The 22,227-nt window shown below is 42.5% G+C and overlaps 1 protein-coding gene across 4 annotated transcripts in view; it reads left to right on the top strand.

The window, feature by feature from the left end:
* Window positions 1–7,529, top strand: part of TNFRSF19 (TNF receptor superfamily member 19) — an 89,685-nt gene extending 82,156 nt beyond the window's left edge. For all 4 annotated transcript variants that reach the window (XM_072795771.1, XM_072795773.1, XM_072795770.1 and 1 more), the window contains 2 exons: window positions 184–583; window positions 4,618–7,529. In XM_072795771.1, the coding sequence (XP_072651872.1) occupies window positions 184–583; window positions 4,618–4,626 (409 nt within the window). In that variant the 3' untranslated portion in view covers window positions 4,627–7,529. The remainder of the gene's footprint in view (window positions 1–183; window positions 584–4,617) is intronic.
* Window positions 7,530–22,227: the final 14,698 nt, after the last annotated feature.

The following is a 22,227-nucleotide window of genomic DNA, read 5'->3' as shown; positions in this document are numbered from 1 at the left end:
AAGTAAGTGGAGAAATTAAACTTTTTGTATGGAAGCAAGTTTATAGCAAAGGAAGCACTAGAATTCTGACGTAATCAGTTGTTGTTGCATCTAGAAAACTTGAAAGCAGAGCTGGCGTGTTGCTTTGTATTGGTGTTTTTCCTCCCCATAGGTGACTTAAAGATCTTTTGAATGTGTGTTTAGACACACAGGTCCAGCAGGGGAGACCATGCCCACGTTCTTCGGGTCCCTTTCAAGGTCCATCTGTGGTGAGTTTTCAGACGCCTGGCCTCTGATGCAGAATCCCATTTGTGGTGATGACATCTCTTTTTGTGACTCATATCCTGAACTCCCCGGAGAAGAAACTCATTCTCTCAGTCCAGAGAACGAAAGCTCATCATCTTTGGATTCAAACAGTAGCCAGGATTTGGTTGGTGGAGCTCTTCCAGAGCATTCTGAAAACTTTATGGAAACTACTGATTTCTCTAGACATAACAGCCCCCCGACAGAACCAGTGCTGACTCAGAATACACTGACTACCAGAAGCCAGCTACGGCAGGAGAGTGGTGACATCACTGACCTGACCACTCAGACATCCCTGCAGGTAAGGCAGTGACTGGCCTCAATGAAGACACAGCATTGACTCAGGACAGACCCAACGGGTTGGAACTCCTCTCACCATAGAAGGTGGGGGGACCTGATGAGAAAGTTTTTCCATCCTTCATAACTTCTTGGTCTTATATGGATGGAGAATATGTTTTAAATTAAATTACAAGTGGGTTTTGTTTTATTTTTTCAATGCATAGGCACTCTGGTCATAATGAGCTCCATCCTTTTACTCCTTGTAAATCCAGGTACTTAGCACAGCACCCCCAGCAACGTTCCTGGTTGAGAGACATGAGTTAGTCACAGGAGCATCTTGTAAACAGTTCCTCACCATCGCTTGATTCACCGTCGTTAATGGGAATTTTGATCTCCCCAAGCTTCTCCTTTCCCTCTTTTTCTGATGTTTTTGAGATTGCTCTGCTTTCACTGATCTTTTTGGTTAGAAATTGATTGTCAGTCATGATCTGGGTCCAAAGACTGCATAATAACCTTCTAGAAGAAAGGGCTTGAAATCAGATTTGCAAGGAGATAGAGATGGTGACTGAGGGGACATGGGGCTTTTGGGCAGGCTGCAGGGCAAGAGGCAGAGAAGCATCAGGGAAACCAATGCCTCTTCCGGTGAGGATATAGCCATTCCTGAATTTGACTTACTGTCTACAAGCATTTCCTTCATGTGAGCCCATATAATGTCGGAATATATTCTTTCTGAAAAGATGTCAACCTTTAGTGTAAGAGCAGAGTGTCAGCAAGAGTGAGGCTCCCAGGCCCCACAAGGCCTACACGCATAGCCTTGCTCTCACTGCTTGTGAGCAACCAATTCAGTCTGAAGCCAAAGTGTGAGTGGAGGTGTGCTCCTTTGAAGAAGAGCCTGTAGGTTATGTGTTGATCTAAATCTATAGTACTTTTTTTCTCAACTACAAAAAAAAAAAAAAAAAATTCTATAGAGACTTCATAGAGAATTCTATGCAGAAAGCATTTGTTGACTTTGGAGAAAAATAATTTTGTTTTTCTCAAAATAAAGGAAATGAAGAGTTAAGGGAAGAAAAGCCAACAAATTAGGCATTTAAATTGTAAAATACATCTCTCTGTAGCAGAGAAAGAGCCTTTACTGACCTTGTTCTGTTGAACCATCCTGTAATTTTTGTAATTTCCATAATAATAGTAAGAAAAGACAACAATTAGCAGAGTTGTGAGCTGTGTGTGGGTCTCAAGAATGGACAGTGGCCCACAAGCCTTGGGGGCTGAGCATACCCAGCTGCCTAGAGGAGGACGTAACAGGCCCTAAGAGCAGGTGAGAGAGGCAAAAGACAGCTAACGCCAATTTCCCAGCCGGCTGCTTTGCCAAGTACTCTACAAGTCTTGAGAGACTCTTAAAATTAAATCAGTGACACAATTTCATTACATGCTGAAGTTTCTTTGCTATCAAGTCAATTGGTTTTGATCATAAACTTGCTTTTACTTTCACAAATGTCTGTAGTTACCTCTTCCCACACATCTGTTCTTAGGCACAAATTCTTAGGGACCTAGAATTGTGTTCCCAGGGACCATCTATGGTTTTTCAGACCATTGTCAGCAAATAGAATTACCACTCATCTTCATTGTGTAGCTTGTCCCCACTTTCATGATGTAAATTCTGAAACTAAGGAGTGAAACATCTTGATGCCAAGTCATATCAGAACCGACTCAATGTCTATCTTTTTCTATTTGTATCATTGGTGAGATGGGGGCAGGAGTAAGCAGTATTATTACAGTTATATGAATGTAAATCATTTAGTGTAGAAGATTGGTGTATATAATGGCATTAACTTCTTTTCAGAGACGGTTGTCAAGGTAATCATGATCTCCATAAAGATACTTTCAACTCAGATTATCATGAAAAGAAATGATAATTACATATAAAATGAATGAGAAAATGTAACATTCAAGTTACACAATGTCATTTATTAGTGAAAGGTTTATTAGCTTTCTAAGATATGTTATCTTAGAATTCTTACATAATGTGGTAAATATAAATGAGGCATTCTGAATTCTGGAAAGGAATTTTTAAAACATGAATCATTTCAGTTTTCCCCCTATAATTAAAAACAACACAATCTTTTGAGCCCATTTTAAGAGATAATCTTTTCCAGGTTCTGAAAAGCACTTTGCCTTTGGTTGCATTTATTGAATACTTAGTGAGTGAACTTTAATCTTCAAGAGCAAACAGGAGAGAGATATAACTTTACATCCTTGGGAGACTGACCCTCTTTGCTTCAAGGGTCAGCCGAGTATTTAGCTCAACAGTTCTGTTTTTGTCAATACATTAGATTCCAAAAGGAAATTCAGACTTCCTTTTAATAGGTTGATTCTCCAAGATAGAGAACATACTTACTTCTCATAAAGAATTTGTTTTCATCAACTTGGTATTATGGACCAAAAAACTTCCAGTTCCTTGAGTTTGTGTTTAGTTAGCTTGGTCCATGGGCTCATTCCTAATTCAGGACAGCATGGTATTTCTGTTTGAGAAATACAGAAAGGCTGCAAGAGTCATTATAGCATCCCTCCCCCCACTTTAGTGATTTATTTATCTTTATTTTCAAAGGACCTTTAAATTCCTACCTAAGTATTCACTCATATTTTCACAATTCCTTTCTTCTCTCCAGCTTTATTGAGATAGAATTGACACATCACATGGCAGTGTGATGATTTGATAAACATCTATATTGCAAAATTCACAATGGCTCTTTTGTCTTACAGGGTCAGATTGCTAATGCATGATGCATTTGTTTCCAAAAACTGTATTTTTACACAGTAGTTTTCTTGTGGGTGGTTTAAGACCACCCAGAATCAGATGTTGATAGTTTTATGGTGCAGGATAAAGCACATAGGTGTGAGAACCTTCTTTAGTCTGAATGACACAGTTCCAATCAAATTTTCCCTATACACACATCCCCAGAAAAGGGATAGAACTAAAATATTTGGGACATCATTTGCTAAAATCCTTGGGAGAATGAGGCCAACCTGTTTACTTACAGGAAAAGCTTTTTTGGTGATGTTTTTCACCATCATTGAAAATGTCAACATGAAATAATAGAAGGAATGGTAGAAAAGATATGAGATGACCTAGGTTCTAGTAGCTTGGTCTCTTAAAAGCCCTATTTTTTTTTCCATATCAGCAAAATGAGTACTATTTGTCTCCCATAGTAGCATTCATATGGGTATTACTATCATATCAATTGATCAATATATTTGATGAAACCATTTCAGATTTTTGAGAGTTCTTTCAGAAGCTTCTATCAGAAGCTTCTATTTCTAGAAGCTTCTTTCTCCTTCGACCTAGGGAATAAAGTATTTGTAAACTTACCTGATATGTCACCAATGCCCAATTAGTAGTAAAGAAGTGAATGAAAGGTTAACATAAAATGAAGATTCTTTTCATTTGCAGTAACGTGCAGTTGGCTGATGCCTCCAGAAGTTAGATCGCTGCCCTTCTGTGACAAAGGACAGCTCTAAGCATGCCCCTTTGCTGAGGATATTTGCCCTTGGAAGAGTGAGGAGAAGATGATTAGATGAGAACTCATTTCCAAACTATCTCTAAACTTTCTCCAGTGGTTTAGCAGAAGTTTTAAATGCAAAGAATGAGAATGTGACTATTCATTAATCATCTTTGTTCTGAAGGGACTAAAGGATCCTAACATCTTGCCTACAACTGCTTTAAGAGTGCAGCATTGAAACAAGCTTTAAATGTTTGAAAGGGGTCGAAAATGAGCAAAAGAATCATTGTTTAATACACTTGTTTCTGCGGGTCATATTATCAATTCTGCAGTGTTATTTGCAAATACTGAGTGACTGTGAGTTGTTATAAAAATCTTTATTTTATCCTCAGAGTATGTGCATACCTGGATATCCAAACACTGTTAATGAACTACCTGTCCATATGTTATTAAAATCACATGTACGACAAGTAAACGTTATGTATAATTGTCACAGACTATAGCTCAGCAGTTTTCACTTGTATTATTTTTCAAGCTTTCCTTTCTGTTGCTGTTTTAGGAAGCTTAAAGGAGTTGCTTCTTTCTGCCGTTGAAGCATATGGATGGAACCCACCGGGCACTCGCCCCTCCGCTTAGGCTTATGAACTGAGCACAGTCTGGACCCTGCGCGGCTTCTGGGGGAAAAGAAAATAAATCTGAACCAAACTGATGGCGTTTTAAGCCTTTCAACCAGTTGCTTCTGAGCCAGACCAGCTGTAAGCTGAAACCTCAAGCAATAACAAGGAAAGACTCCAGGCACTCACAATACTTTGCATCTTTCCTAAACAAGAAGCTTCTATGCCACAAGCGTGACTTCAAAGACTGATGGGTCGAGTTTGCAGCCTACGAGATTATGAGCATATAACAAGAAACAGAAATGCATTCATGCTTATTTTCACGGCGAATGTGGTTTTACCAGACTGAAGACCCAGACTCTATGTTTTTTCATTTATACTTTCTCTCCAGGAATAATTTCATATAGCCAATTATCCTACTAAAAGTCAGTGTCAGATTAGTTACCTGAGTTATTATGTCGAAGCGTTCAAAAATGAGTGTTTGTATGTGATGAAACTCACTTTTTCATCATCTGATTAGCTTAAGAGGTTATAATTGACTTCATATTGCCTGCCTAAATCATGGGTTTGTTAGAAGAAGGCAACTGGCCTGACTAGGAATCAGAGGAGGGCAAGCCTTCTCCAGAACGGAGAACCTGTAACCTTAGCTACTGACTTGTGAACCCCTGCCGGAGCTGGTAATGAGAGGAGCCTGAGCTGGGGAAGTGGTGGGGAAAGAGCTGCCCACCACCCTGTGTTAAAAACCACTTAGCACATGTATCCTAGAGACTTGGATACAATGATTAGCATATTTCTGTGAAAAGCAATTGATATGGAAGCATTTGTTACTTCTGACTCTGTGATTGAGCTTAGAAGATCCAGAATTTCTCTCTTATAGAAAAGTGATAATTTATAAAGATAATTTTCCTCCCCTCCCCTCCTTCTGCCTCCAAAGCCTACCAGCCTGTCCTCTATACCTATGAGTTTATTTTTGTTTTTGTTTTTGCGTCATATCTTATAACTAAGGGCTTTAGAAATTACCGCTTATCTGGTTCCCCTCCTGCTGGAATGTAACACCCAGCGAACCGTCTTAAGAGACTGCACGACATACTAGAATGGGAAGAAAAAGCAGGCAGCCTAGAGGAGAGCAGTTCGTAACTGCCCTCATGGAGTCCGCCCAAGTGTTACAGTGGTCCCTCCGACTGTGCACATTTCGTTAGCACAGTGATCTGCCATAGGCAGTGATGCTGGATTTAAGTGTGGCGTCAGGCGCCCCATCCCTTACATCCTTGGTGTTTACACACTAGAATTTTCTCTACAGCTAAGAGAGACAATGAACCCAGTTCAGCCACAAACCGGAAGATGGCTCATTTGCTCTTAATCTTTACACCCTGGAGAGGAATTACTTGAGCAGGATTTATCTGTTTCCTACTTGAACCTACATGATCAGCTCTGGCCTTTGTCTTTTCACATTTGCACTTAAAAAAGAAATCGAACATCACTGTGTTTGAGCTCACTAAAATACATAGTTTCCCAGTTGCCCCACCCAGATCACTCTTTTACCTAACATTAAATTGAACTAAAAAAGATCTGTCTTTCTTAGGACTTTTTATCTTCTCACTTATTAGACCATGCTTCTCTCTCTCTGTAGGAAGTTAGGAACATCTAATGAGCCTTCTTCTTGGTAGCTGGACCGGTTTCTCTCCCCATGGTTTTAGGCTCTAATATGTGTGGATTAGCTTGCCTGTGCTTGGTTCTTCTCGTGACCTCAGTTCCTTGAACCAAAATAAGAAATTAGAATCATCTCAGGGTGACCCACAATCTTTTGTGTCTCCCTAGTACCCTCTTTTCTTTTCCTTTTGGAGCATTCACCAATGGTTTTTAAATTTTGATAAGTCGCCAGCTCTTAGGAGAGTTGCCTTTAGGAAAGTCATGTAAAATATTTAGGATTTGACCACAAGATGTCTATGAAAATGCACACTAGAGTTTCCTCGAGTGGCTTCACTGTAATTCACATATGTATGCCATTGTTTGCAATCTGAGCGTTTTGTTTTGACAGAGGATGATCAAAGTAGGCCCGGGTTGTGCTGCTTCTGGTGACCTGAATATATTTTCCACATGTAGAAACCCTCCTCAACTTCAAAGACAAACACTTGCTGGAGAGAGCTAGATGGATGGGAATGAGACTGTGGCCCTAAACCCTGAAACATCACTTTGGATCAGTGAGGAAATACTTAGGGTTGAAAGCTGATTTCATTTGATACTAAATTTGAAAATTCCAGGGTTATTTTATCAAGATGAAGACATTTTACCACCACCTACTGCAGAAACATATAATAATGTTAGATTCTATACTCTGTGTAAACACTTGAGAGGAAAAGCCCAATCTGCATTTCCCGTAGTTGGAATATCCTACAGCGATCACAGGAACTCAGTCTCTAGGATGTGGATGCCAGGAAATCATCATCAGGTAATAAAAGGGCTGGGAGTGAGAACTGGTGTGACTTCAAACATTACAGAGACCCACCAACAAGAATGAGACAAGGATTTGGTGACCGACCATGTAAAGGCAAGGGTTTCCTCATTTTGTGTATATGGAATATATTTTTCAAATATAGATTTTCTACTTTAGATAAAATGTTACTGTTGCTAATACCTAGTTAAGCTCTATTGTTCATGGTAGTAAAAAAAAAAATTGCAGAGAAAAGGAAAAAAAGTCCATCATTGCTTGAAGGTCACCAGCTTGAATCAATTTAGATTTCATCATTACTATTTTGCATACTGGAATTTATAAATTTGTAAATTTTCATTTTCTTATACAAATTGTTTTGTAATATCCTTTTTTATATGTGAATAAAATCGTTACCTGGTATTCGTATTGACATGTCCAGTAAGAAGATGATTGGCGATCAGAATGTGGATTTGTTTTCCATTCCTGCTCTCCACCTGGGGGGTCTCACTAAGTTGTGATCCTTCCACTATAACCCTCTCTGGCCCTCAACTCTTGTGAGGGGGATTTGAAATCCTTCGTAGTGACCTGGTTGTATTTCTCAGGTATGTCAAGCTACTGAAGAATACTCTGAGTTATTTGAGAAGCTTTTGGCATCAAGATTCTATTATGATCTCTTTTTCCTCCTTCATTTTATGACATAAAGATGAAAAGAACTAAAGGAGGAGAGGTTTTATATTCATTCTTTGTGGAGGTCAGGATGTTTTCTGTGGAGGAGTGGACCCACTCCCACAGAGTGACACTGGTTACTGTAAGAGTTTCTTTTTTCCTTCCCAGCTTCTGACCTTCCTTCCCTTTGGTAAAGCTTTTAAAGCTATTATTAGATATTGAGAGAGGACTTTAAACTTCCTGGAAAAAATTGGGTTATTTTAAAGGGACGCCATATTCTCTCAGCGGGTTAGACTGTAGTGTTAAAATGACACTATGGGTTCCCTAAGGGAAAGACAATAGCTTCTTTTTTTTTTTTAATTGTACTTATTTATTTGAGAGAGAGACAAAGCATGAGAAAGAGAGTATGAGCAGGGAGAAGGGTAGAGGGAGAAGCAGACTCCCCATTGAACAGGAGCCCAAGGTGGGACTGGATCCCAGGACCCCAAGATCATAACCAGAGCCAAAAGCAGACACTTAACCAACTAAACCACCCGTGCGCCCGGGACATTAGCTTCTCTTCCCCTTCTACACCTCCACCCACACACCGGCTCCTTGGCTCAAGTAGACTTTTCCCATGTGCATGCAATCCAGTTGGGCTTGTGAGTACCATCAACTCTCTGAGAAAAGTAAGTCAAAGCCTGTGAGGTTCTAACAAGAGGTACTCTCTAGTCACATAAACAACTTATTTTCATTATTACCACTATTATAAAGGTCTCTTTGCAGTTGGCTACTTGTCATTCTGAATTCGTCTATTAGTGCTATTTTAACTTGAGGAGGTATTGTCTAATTTCCTTAAAAGCACCCGATAAGCTACATAGATGCTAGCTTAAATTTATCAATCAGTCATCTTGAAACTAAACAACAGTCTGAGAATCTCCAAAGTCTTCTATAATATCTAAGAAATTTCAGTATGACCTGGTATGTGGTTGTAGTCATGTAATTAAATGGAATCAAGTCAACAGTGCACAGTAGCAGTGGCTGTGTCACCTTTCAGCCAGAGGAAGGTCACAAGGTTTCTCCTGTAGAGACCAGACCCGGTCCGTTCGCAAACCAGCAGTGGCACCTGAATTAGTGTGATTTATGGCTGCTTTCAAATCAGCCTCTCCAGAAGACCTGAATTTTTAAAACTACTTTCTCTTCAACCCTGGGTGGTCTGATGAAGCAGGTTTCAATTATTAGTCCATAAAGACAGGATTTTGTCTTTTTATCTTAATTTCTAATGGCATTAACTAGTCCTACTTAAGATGGAAATAGCTATGTTCTGTCTGTTTTGTTTGGTGTTGAACTGAGCCAGCAGAACTCTGCAGAGGGATTTTCTTTACCTGGATTGATTGTTTACAGTCAACAGGAGATCTGCACAACAGTCCGGTGGCAATCCTTTAATAGCGGGTTAGGGAGGCAGGCCCTTCTCAGCCAGGCGCACATCACCAGCTCAGTGTATCAGATATGAATTACTTCCCTTGAAGTTCTAAACACAAATTTAGTTCCTCTTGGAAGCTTCGTTATGAGAAGAGCATGTTTCCTATATCAATCCTTCCTTCCTTCTTTCCTTCCTTCCTTCATTCATTCATTCATTCATTTTACACATGTATACAGTAGTAGCATAGAGTATGTACTTGGTTGCCAATGCAATGCCAGGGTTAGAGCAAGCAAAGAGATATAAGGGGGATAAATCTTTTAAATATTTATAAGCTAGGTCTTTATTGTGACATCCCGGGGAAAGTCAGGAATGGCACAGCAGCTGGGGAGGCCCCGGTATGCCGGGAAGGACCGTGTGAGTTCCCCCTGCAGGGAACTTTACCCTTCTTGAACTTTACCCTGTAGGGAATTTACTTCCCTTCCAACAAATGAGTGACATGACATGACAACTGTATAATCTCTGGTCTTTCAGAAGCTTGGAAGTTATCAAAGTAGGCAAGGTAGGCCTCTTTCTAGACACAGAATAGCCCCAGTCAGTGAGAGGACATGGCCACCTGGATGGGGCAGGGTGGATAATCAGTCCCTGGTTAGGAAATACTGAGCCTGAGATCTTTCTCCTGTCATCGAGGTCGCCTTGGTCCTTCTGACTTCGAAGGGGACCGTGCTGCATGTGAGATCTATGTTTAGGACTTGGCTGAACCACCCGCTCACATCAAATCAATACTACACCTGAGTCCTTGAGAAGACGTAAGTTAGCGATGACAAATCCACCCTGTGGGTGCGGCCTCGCCCTCCCAGAGCCCAAGGACAGCATCACCCATCAACCATGGCCTTTCTGTCCTGAGCCTGGGGCTCAGACTCCTGGTCCTCCTTGACCCAGCGTTCCAGGCACCCCTGTCATCACATCTGAGTTCACTTCTAGAGGGAAATGTGTTTTGTCCCCATTTCTCAATCTTAGCCAGGCCTCTTCACCTGGGAACTGACATCTCACCTGATCATTTTTTTTCTTAGCCCATCGCCCTTGTCTTAGAAATACTGTGGCTTCACTGTCCATTTCTTGCGTGGCTGAGCAGCCTCCCCCCCAGGAAATCCCAAAAGAGGTTAGCCTCTTGTTTTGGGTGGCAGCAATGGTTGGTGGTCTGAGCCCATTGCCTTTCCTGCCCCCTTCTCCTTCTGTCACTTCTGCTCACGAGGTGCCATGGTGTCTGTGGCTGCAGCCTGTCTGCTCCCCAGCACTTGGCATGCTTGCTGTGACACAAAGCTGCAGACCATATCTCTTTGGATACTTCAACCACAAGTAGGTGCACTGAGAGGTGAATAAATAGGCCAGCTGGAAATGGAACCTAAGCATAAATATGAGAGAGGAGCCACACAGAGAACCCCAGGTCCTCTCTGAATCCTGTTCTCACCCTTGAGGGGTTCACCCATGTGTTCTTTAGGGGCCCAGGACTAACAGGCAGCAGCCGTTGCAATAATGTGATGAAGAGTTGGCATCTTTCTGTAGAAGGAAGTGTTCATGCTAATGTCACCAAAGCCTAGCCTTGGATCTCGAGAGAGAAAATGGAATGTATGGTGTTAAGATTTCGGCAGTACATTGTTAATGTGGGCAGGGGACATGAGGATCAGCACTCGTAAAAAGAAACTTTCTCCTCCTTCAGCCACTATTTTCCTCTTTCCCTCACTTCCCTCACCACAGACCTAAAATCTTGGTCTCCAGCTTCCCAGCAAATGTGGAGGCTGCTGTCTGACAGCCTCTGGCTGGATGCATAGAGCAGCACACAAAGTGAAATGAGGAGAGATGGTCCTGTCTGTAGAATTTGTGTTCCCTTGGGGAATCACATTTACTAAATCTACCCAGGGGACACCTGAGCATGGCCATCAAACCTGATGACAAGGCACCTTCGCAGATGCCCTTTCTCGAAATCAAGGGTGATGAGGAAGTTACAGAAGGCCAGGTTCCAGCTGACGCTTCTCTGAATGTCTTCTTGCAGTTTATAAATCACTCAACTACCCATAACTCTGCAGATTCTAGGTTATTCTCTGAGTAGATCCCAGTTAGATATTGGGTAAGAGAGAGTGGTGGTTAATTTTATGTGCTAACTTGACTGGGTTATTATACCTAGATGTTTGTTCAAACACCAGTCTAGATGTTGCCATGAAGGCATTTTTTAGATGAGCTTCAAATCAGTAGACTTTGAGTGGATCAGATTATTCCCCATGATGTGGTGGGCCTCATCCCATCAGTTGACAGTATTAAGAGACTAGACTGAGGCTCTCTAATGAAGAGGAAATTCTGCCTCCTTTCAGATTCAAGCTGAACAGCAACTCTCTTCGGGGTTTCCAGCCTTTGAGACCCTATGGATTTCAGATTTGTCAGACCCCACAATCTCCCGAGCTAATTCCTTAAAATAAATCTCTCTCTCTCCAGTCTCCCTCTCTCTCTCTCCCTCCCTACACACACACACACACACACAAACACACACACACACACACACACACACACACCCTATTAGATCTGTTTCTCTGGAAAACCCTAACACACTCAAACCACGCCCCCTGCCCTCCCATGCTAAATAGATACCAGTGACCAAACTGGTGGAGTGTCAATGTGAGTGAAGTGTTCTCTATTGGACAGACCAGTAGAGTCCCATAGGGCTCAAGGCTTTCTTTTCTTTTTTCTTTTCTTTTCTTTTCTTTTCTTTTCTTTTCTTTTCTTTTCTTTTCTTTTCTTTTCTTTTTTTCTTTTCTTTTCTTTCTTTTCTTTTCTTTTCTTTTCTTTTTTTCTTTTCTTTTCTTTTCTTTTTTCTTTTCTCTTTTCTTCTCTTTTTTCTTTCTTTCTCTCTTTCTTTCTTTCTTTCTTTCTTTCTTTCTTTCTTTCTTCTTTCTTTTTTCTAAGAGAGCAAAAGAGGAGGGGAAGCGGCAGAGAGAAAGGGAGAGAGTTTCAAGCAGACTCCTCACTGAGCACCTAGCCAGATGTGGTGCTCAGTCCCATGACCCGGAGATCATGACCTGAACTGAAATTAAGAGTCAGATTCTTAAGTGTCTGAGCCACCCAGGCGCCCCCCTCATGGGGCACAAGACTTTCTTAAGAGCCCAAGTCAGGGGATCCCTGGGTGGCTCAGCGGTTTATCATCTGCCTTTGGCCCAGGCCGCAATCCTGGAGTCCTGGGATCGAGTCCCACATCAGGCTCCCGGCATGGAGCCTGCTGCTTCCTCCTCCTGTGTCTCTGCCTCTCTCTCTATGTCTGTCATAAATAAATAAATAAATCTTAAAAAAATAAAATATTTTTTTAAAAAAAGCCCAAGGCACATAACCCAGAAGCCCTTGGTCTGTCAGATGAGAACTACGGCGACTTCTCATCTTTCTCTTCAGGCACAGGTCCTTTTGTGCTCCTTCTCCCCTTTCCTCCCATCAGTAGCTCAGATTGAGGTCTCCACCCTCAACTCTCCATTCTTTCCTCTGCAGACTCACCCCTCACCACAATGGACAGCCCACATTAAGGGAAAAGCTTGGCTCTAGGTGGCTTTGATGTGATGACTAGATATTAGTTCAGGGAGAATAAGAGAAAAAAAGCTGTAGTTCAATGCTAGAAGAATAGCCAAGATGATTCTATCTGATGGGAGCCTTTGCACAAAAACTCATGACTGTCATTTGTTATGAGACATGCAAAATCGCCTGTAGTATGATTTCACCCTGCTGAGAGCTACAGAATCTTTTTAATTAGTGTGTCTCTTTAGTCCCACTTCTCTTTCCCAGGAAGTGGGAATTACTCTGCTGAAAAGAGTGATGCACAGAAAGAGCCTGAGGTCTTTGGTGACTCAGAGACAGTCAGAGCAACAGCCTCCGTCTTCTACACTTCTCAAGTGTCATTTTCATGAATCCAGTAGAAACTTGTTCCCCAAGACCCAAAGCACAGTCCTGCAAGTGAAGCCTCTCCCATCCCCAAAAGCCAACCCCACCTACATGATCTTATAAATCACTCCAGGGGGAACTCTGTCTTCATTCTAAAAACAGGTTCTGCATTGCTCTCTAGCATTGGGATTTGGGTTCCTCGGAATGGCATCTCCTGGACGCTTCTCTCATTGGCCCAAAGGTGCAGTGTGCCATTTCTTAAGCAAACAAACTCAGTTGCTGATGTCCCACGCATCTTTAAACAAATGATTGATTTTGTTAATGTAGACCAGGAGGCTGAATTTTAGGAAAATCATACATTAAAAAGTACAGTGGAATCTGCTACACAAGAAAACATACTCATGGCATAAAAGGTATTACTCATTTTTAAACACATTTTATCTAGCTTGATCTGCACCTATATTCACAAGCTATAGCTCTCTGGGTATAATCATTGGTTATTCACCAAAATTCAATCCAATGAATAAAGAGTTACCATCACCAAGGATATAGCAACTTTGGAGACAGCTTCAAAAGATACATTTCAAAGAAGTCTTAAGTAACAGTAATATTATTAGAAGAACAAATTGCCCAATAAAGAGACATCTTTGAAGTTAATGGATATTTAAGGCTTGTTTTTTTTTTTTTTAATCCCAATACTTGACAGCTAGGCTTTGTACACTGGACACTTCTGTCAGAAGTGATGAATCAACTCAAAACCACATTCTTCATTTGAGGACCCACTGATTATAATGTGTAACATTCGAAAACAACTCCTCTCTTCCTGAGCACTTTTATACTATTATTTTATTGGATTCTCACATCTATCCTTTGAGAGGTATGATTAGCTTCATCTTACAGATGAGAAAATGAAGATTCAAGGAGACTAAATAACCAGCCCTAAGGTCAGTAAATGGTAGAACTCAGCCATAAAAAAAAAAAAAAAAAAAACAAAACAAAAAAAAAAAAAAACGGAAAAAAACACACAAACAAAAAAACAATGAAATCTTGCCATTTGCAATGACATGGATGGAACTAGAGGGTATTATGCTAAGTGAAATAAGTCAATCAGAGAAAGACAATTATCCTATGATCTCACTCATATGTGGAATTTAAGAAACAAAACAGAGGCTCATAAGAGATGAGAGGAAAAAATAAGAAAACGAAACCAGAAAAGGAGACAAACCATAAGAGACTCTTAACCATAAGAAACAAACTGAAGTTTGCTGGAAGGGAGGGGGTGGGGGGATGGGGTAACTGGGTGATGGGCATTCAGGAGGGCATGTGATGGAATGAGCACTGGGTGTTACATAAGACCGATGAATCCCTGAACTCTACCTTGGAAACTAATAATACACTATATGTTAATTAATTGAATTTAAATTAAAAAATGCATTATAAAAAAAGCAGTAGAAAGTGGTAGAAAGCATGTTAGAGAAGAGCTTTCAGCCAGTAAATCCCAGAGCTGGGATTTGAACTCTGAGTTTCTGATCTGTAAACAACAATCATTTGGCCATGCAGTGCAGTTCAAAGCTGACCATTCATACTGAAGCAAACCGAGAAAAGATGCCACACCGTGTGACCGTATTTGTGCAGAGTGAAGGCGTTAGATTGTAACAACAGGGCAGAGCCTCCTTGCTTCACCTGGCAACCCTAAGAGAGAGCTAGAAGGAACCTTAGCAGCTGTCTGGTCCAGCATGGTGATCCGTGGGTCCCCAGAGTTCCCAGGAGGCTGGCACGGAGTGACAGATGCCCGGCTGGAGAACATGGGACTTTTCACTTCTTCATTTGGAAATGGAGATACATGGGCCTGGAGAACCTCATCTTCATCCTTGTTGGCTCCAAATCCACTGATCCTCCTTCTACTCCAGGCTGAATTCCATCCTAAATTTCTCTCTTTTCAGTTAATAGATGGAATTTGAGGGCCGCCCAGGTACGGCCCACGGCCTTTCTAATGACTCTGATATGATTGCATCCCACCTTGCACAACCCTCCCGTGCTTCTCCAGCCTCGCAGTGTCAGGTCCTGACTCCCCAGCAGGACAAGCAGGACTCTTCGCGACCTGGCCCCAGATCATCAACTCAGCTTCACATCCCTCAGGCTCCCATTCCATCTCAGTCTCTCATCCTACCCCGTGCTTGAGATTAAGAGTTGCACACTCAGGACACCTGCGTGGCTCAGCAGTTGAGTGTCTGCCTTCAGCTCAGGACTGATCCCAGGGTCCTGGGATTGAGTCCCACATCGGGCTCCCCATAGGGGGCCTGCTTCTCCCTCTGCCTGTGTCTCTGCCTCTCTGTGTGTGTCTCTCATGAGTAAATAAATAAAATCTTAAAAAAATAAAATTAAATAATACATACATACATACATTTATTGCACGAGTTAATGACTCTCAAATGCCTGGAAACCGTATGGTTTTTAGAATAAATTACTGTCCCTTCAGTGCCCACCCCTGTCATTCACGCTGCTCTCCTGCTAGCCCCCTGCTTTCCTCCACCCAGGCCTCTGCACTTACTCTTCCCTTGAACTTCGATGCTGCTTCAGTCTTAATCTGAGGACTTCAGCTCAGGTGTACCACCCCCTCCACCAAGACCCTTTCCCTGGCCATGCTCCTCTAAAATGCATTCATCCCCATCACCTCCTCCACCTAGCTGACTTCCCTCTCAATGCTCAACATTTATCAATGCACGGCACTTGCTGATTTGTTCATAATCCACTTCCAGATAGAATGATCACGTCCCAAGTGGAGAACTCCGTCTTCCTTATTCATCACTAAATCCCAAGGCTGGAGCATTATGTGGCATATAGTAAATGCTTAAACATTTATTGAACAGTGATTCCATCTGTGTGATTGACGAAGTTGCTGGTTTCCTGTGAGCTCTCCTGACTCCTGCCATATTTACTCTGACCTTCCCTGTGTCCAACATGAGACTAGACAACATGTCATCTCTCATAGTTGAGGCTGAGGTAAGTAATGACCTACCAGACTCATGGGGCTTTTTTTCCCCAGAAGAGGAGATGAATTTCCACAGAGGCAACACAACATAGTGGGCTAAAAGCTTGGGCTCCGAAGGCAGAGGGGCTGAAGTGAATCCTACCCCCACATGTGACAGCTGGGGTGCCCTGTCAGCATCACCAGACCCTGAGAACCAGGTTCCTCCATTGTCAAAAAGAGACAATAACTGTCTCTACTTCACAAGACAGTTGTGAGAACTGAAAAAGAACTTAATGCACCCAAAGCCCATAGTTTACATTCAACAATCTATTATTATTATCATACATATTTTTCCAGGTCCCCAAGGACTACAACCCAAGTGTCCAAGAAGGGAGGCAGTGAATTGATGGAAATGGATGCTGACACAAAAACAAAGAGGGTAGATTCTAGTCTGAGTTTTGCCACCAAGCAGCTGAGTGACCCTGGGCACATCCCTTCTCTGGATCTCATTTTTCTTATTCTATAAAGTAAATAAATGCAATTTCATAAGTTCTTTCAGGCCCTTGGGTTCTGGGATCTGAGATCATGGCTTAAGGAGACTCTAACACACTGCATACACACAGGGGGAAGCTGTAACATGGCCCACTCATCCCTGTTCTCACCATACCCGTAGTGTACCTTGGCTGGCAAGTTTCCAGCTCAAGCCCCAGGGCCCCATCCCCCTCTCACTGTCGTCTCAGGGAAAGAGCAGGACCTGGCTGTGACCACTCCCTCCACCTCCTATTATTTCTGGATGCTGTTGGAGCAGAAACACTCCTCATTGAAAGTTTGCATGTTACAGAATGCTAGAACTGCTATGGGCCCCTGGGAGGTCATCAAATCCTTTTCGTTCTCTCTCTCTCTCTCTCAAAAAAAAAATCTATCTTATCCATCAGCAAATGAATGGATAAGTAAAATGTGGCAAGTACATTCAATGGAATATTATTTAGTCATAAAAAGGAAGGAAATTCTGACACAGGCTAAATATGGGTGAACCTTGAAGACATGACACTCAGTGAAATAAAGGATAAATATTGTATGATTCCATTTATGCGACGTATACCCAGAATAGGCAGATACACAGAGACAGAAGTAGAATAGAGGTTACAGGGGCAGTGGGGAAGGGAAATGGGGAATTAGTGTTTAATGGGTGTTGAGTTTCTCTTGGGGAAGATGGAAAAGTTTGGGGTATAGACGGTGGTGATGGTTACAACGTTGGGAATGTATTTAATACCACTGAATTATACACTTATGAATGGACAAAATGGTCAGTTTTATTTTATGTATATTTTCCCACAGCGAAATTTAAAAATGCAGTCTATTATCTAAATCAGGGTTTTCAGGGTCCCAGCCCAAACCACCTGAGATCTTCGAGATGGACCCCAGAAGCTGCAGGTGAAACAAGATTCCCAGGTGATTCTTATAAAACAGAAGTCCAAGGACGACTCATCCCTGGGGATGAGATGAGGAGTCTGAAGCCAGAGCCCTACCCTCCTCTCCTGAAACCTCACAGCTGGTAGGAAACAGAGTACCCACTCAGCCATACTGTGTTGCCTCTGGAGGAGGACACTTGTCACAACATGCATGGCTCTGGGGACACGCTCCAGCAAGGAGCAAGACCAGCAGGGAGGGCCTGTGGGACCACCAGGAGGTGGTGTGGGGCTGGCAGGTTAGTGCCCACAAGGCCTCCACTTAGGACACTGAGCGGAAAGCTCAGTTGACCTCGGCCAGTGAGAGCCACCTTGCAGCTTTCTTACCACTTAAACTTCATCCCAGGACAAGGAAAGGACAGTACCCACCGAGGTAGCCTCACCTTTGCAAGGTGAGTGCAGGGCAGGAGGCACCAGGGGGGCTGTCAGGTGGTTGCCGCCTCTGGCAGCACCTTCACTGGCCACCAGGGGGGCAGGAAAGGGCAGAGGGGAAGTAGCTCCCCCGCAGCTCTGATTGCGAATCCCCTTTGTTCCCTGCCTACTTCCAGCTGAGTTTTCCCTGGCCAAGCCCTGGAGATAAAAACAGACAACTTTTCTACTATGTTCATAGTCATCTTATATGTAGTCATTGCTTTATTTGTTTGACTAGTGTGCCAGGGTCTGTGCTGTGCTCTGAGGTCCAGAGTGAGTGAAAGGTGCCAGAATGGTAAGGGACAGTGGAAGTGGTGGATGGGTGGGTGCCAGGGAGGAGCCTGGCATGGGGTCAGGGAGAGCCAGAGTCCAGAGCAGGCTCAGCCGCTCACCTGATGCAGGGACTTGAGCAAGTCATTGAACTCTCTGTCTTTTTTTTTTTTTTTAATTGTGGCAAAATATACAGAACATACAATTTACCATTTAAACTATTTTACCTATATGGCTCTGTGGCATTAGGTACATTCACATTGTTGTGCAAACTTACCACCATCCACCTATGGATTTTCTTCTCTTTGCAAACTGAAACTCTGCACCCATTAAACAACAACACCCTGCTCCCCCTTTTTTCCAGACCTAGGCACCCACCGTTCCTCTGTCTCTATGAATGCCTCTAAGTACCTTATATACATGGAATCATGCAATATTAGTCCTTCTATGACTAGTTTCTTTCACTGATCATGATGTCCTCAAGTTTCATCCACGCTGTAGGCTGTGTTAGAATGTTATCTCAGGGCGTTTTAATTACTCCTGTACAGAATGGTGACGATTGATAATTCTCCAGAAAGAATATAGTAAGAATCAGAGATAAAACATGTAACATTGTATCACAGAGCAGCTGCTCAGTAAGCGGAAGATATAATCATTATAATGTCTACTTCTGTTGTCAGTGTGATCAAGTATGGAAAGAGTCTGCAAGCAAAATGGTAAGAGTCGAGGGTGCCTGGGTGGCTCAGTCAGTTAAGCCTCTGCTTTCAGATCAGATCATGATCCTGGGGTCCTGGGATCAAGTCCGTAGTTGGACTCCCTGCTCAGTGGTGAGTCTGCTTCTCCCTCTGGCTCTACCTCCCCCTCACTTGAGCTCTCTCTCAAGTAAATAAATAAAATCTTCAAAAATGGTAAGAGTCGAATCTGCCCCATCATCTGGGGCTGTGAGTTTTGGGGAGGAACTTCAGAAGGCACCCACGGTAATCTGCAGTAATCTGAAGGTGGGGGAAGTAATATGGAAACGGGAAGAAGAGTAAAGTGAGGCAGTGGTTTGGGAGCCTGGCCTCATTCACTCTAGGATGTGTGTGTAGAGGTGGAGTCCTGGTGGAAAGGAGGCAGGGAGCGCCTCATCCCCTGTCTGTGACGGTTTCCCATGGGTGCTGCTGTGAGAAACTCCTCTGAGCCAGCCTGGGGAGGAAAGGCCCCTCTGGCGCTGAATGCAGAAATGCAGAGTGTGAAAGAAAGATGTTGGGGTGAGAGACTGTGGGAGGAGTTGGGTGGAGCTTCCCAGGGGGCCCTCCAAGTACCTGGCATCCAGGAGGGAGGTCACAGCCACTGCCTTTGAGCGGGCTGCAGGCGCCAGGTCAGCAGGTGTGGGGGAAGCAGCAAGTGTCAGAGGCAGAGGCAGCAGAGGTAACAGCAGAAACAGGTATCAGCGTGTGGGCCAGGGTGTTTGCCACCATCCACATGTTCTGTGGGAGCTGGATTTCTACCAGTCACTGATAAAGCCAGTTCCCTATATTCCCTCAGGGAATGAAGGCTGGCTTGGGGAAAACCAATTACCAGGAAATGCCAGGAATGGGGGTGGCACCCACGTCACCCCAAGATAAGGATCTGCCCACGCCAATACCTACACATGTCTACTTGCAGGGACAGAGGAGCCCCTGAAGAAAGAGCTGAGGGTACAAGGGATGAAACAGGACAACCTATGAAAGACAAACACAAAGCCCTCCTGCCCTGTCTGCCACCAAAGTATCTCACAAGACGAAACCAGCCACCATGAACAAGAACCAGCAGACATGACAGGACGAAATGACATCGCCAAGAATTTGCTGCCATTGAGCCACAATCTAGAATAAGTTTTGTTATATGATTCAAGATATAAAACAAGAAAAGAGAATTGTGCAAATGAAAAATAGGCAGATTTGGAAAAATATAACTACAACTTCTAAAAATGCAAAATATAATTGAAATTTAAAACTCAATAGATGGCTTAAACAGATGTTTAAAAAACAGCTGTAAAGAAAATTAGTGGGCTGGAGCCTGGATCTGAGGAAATGGAAGAGATGTGATAGAATGCATGAAAAATAATATGAAGAAGTCTCATGTATATCTAATAGGAGTTCCAGAAAGAAAGAACATGGATGATGAAAGAGGATATTCAGACATCATTTTCCAGAACCAAGTGCAGATCCTTAGACCCAGGTGAGCAGGCGCCCTGCTATGATCCCTGCCCCTCAGGGAGCCTTGGTGCTTTGGAGTGCCTTCCTTGAGGTTTTCTAAATTCCCCTCCAAAGACAAGGACTGAGCAGAGTTGGCAGTGTTTAGGCATGGTGCCCTGAGCCCAGAGCAAGGCCCATGTGAACCATGGTCCTACCTCTACCCTGCAAGGCACTCTCTGACTCTATCTGGGTTAGGGTTCAAGCAGATGCTCCCACAGACCTCAGGTCTTGCCCCTATGGGCTGTCCTGGAGTCCCCAGGGCCAGATCCTTGACCCAGGGTGGTAGCCTCATAAGTGGGATCTCTCTCATTTGTCACAGCAGAACATCACATGTGATTGAGCTGCTAAAATGATGTTGACATGTTGATTTTGTTGACACAAGTGATTTATATGGACAAGGACCCACAAAAAGTGTTTGCTCAGGGCCCTACACATCTTATCATTTATCAGCAATAGCCATGAGTCAAACCATTAGTGTGAGCCTGCATACCATAAAAGACAGGGAACATCTTTAAAGCCATGAGAGAGGAAAAAACATCTGACCACAAAGGCATGGCAGCAGCCTGAGCCCAAGTTCTCTACAAGAATAGAGGTCATGTGGCTTTGGGATAATATTTTTGAAACACTGAAGAAAATCCTCGGCCTAGAATTCTGTATCCAGATTAAAATCTCATTTAAATGCGAGGGTAGGGGCAGGGGCATCTGGGTGGCTCAGTTGTTAAGCATCTGCCTTTGGCTCAGGGCGTATTTCCAGGTCCCGGGATCAAGTTCCGAATCGGGCTCCCCATAGGGAGCTTGCTTCTCCCTCTGCCTGTGTCTCTGCCTCTCTCTGTCTCTCATGAATAAATAAATAAAATCTTATAATAAATAAATGTGAGTGTAAAATAAAGAAATTTTAAGACAAACAGAACATTTGCTACTCATGGAGTCTTGCTGAGGAGCCAAAGATTTTTATTCAAGAAGAAAGAAGAGGTGTCCAGCCGGCTCACTTGGTAGAATGTGCAACTCTTAATCTCAGGGCCGTGAGCTTGAGCCACATGTTGGGTGTAGAGCTTATTTTTTAAAAATTTTTTAAAAGAAAGAAAGAGAAAAGGAAAAGAAAAGAAAAAAAAAAAAAAGAAATGAACCTAGATGGAAAAAGTAAAGTAAAAGAAATAAGTGTGGACAAAGTAAAAAATAATAAAAATAAATATCTGGGTAAATGAATGATAAAATCACAATGATAGCTACAACTAGGAGAGAGGTTGAAAACAAAATGAGTTTATTCTCTTGAGTTTGGGGAGTGTGCAAACATGTTAAAATATATCAAATTTTACACTTTAAATATGACACTATTATTCTTGTCAATTATACCTCAATAAAGCTTTTGAATAAAGAAAGAGAAGAAGTGGAACTAAAATCCATAATGATAATAGTGTGAAGGATGGGAGAGGGAATCAGTTTCGACAGCTAAGATCTCTACGTTATTCAGAAGAAGGTTAAAGATATTCACACTAGACTCTGAGGCAAGTATGTAGTTTTAAAATTTAAGTGTAACCCACTTTTATTTTTTTTTTGTAACCCACTTTTAAAAAATGGAAAAGATTACATAACTTCCAAACCACTAGAGGAGGAAAAAAATAGGAATAAAGAAAACTGCAAAACTTCTTTTGAAAAACCTGAGAGAAGGAAGGACAAAGAGATAAAGAAGAAAAAAGATGTTAAATAGGAGCACAAAATAACATTATTAATGTCTCAATGACCACAATTAGTGTAAATTGTTTAAACTCGGCAATAAAGTGCAAAGACTAGAAGATTGAATAAA

This window comes from Canis lupus, chromosome 24 (genome assembly GCF_048164855.1).
Source record: "Canis lupus baileyi chromosome 24, mCanLup2.hap1, whole genome shotgun sequence".
NCBI classification, from domain to species: domain Eukaryota; kingdom Metazoa; phylum Chordata; class Mammalia; order Carnivora; family Canidae; genus Canis; species Canis lupus.
The sequence above is the reverse complement of the archived record's forward strand: the minus strand, read 5'-3'. Positions and strand labels throughout refer to the sequence as shown.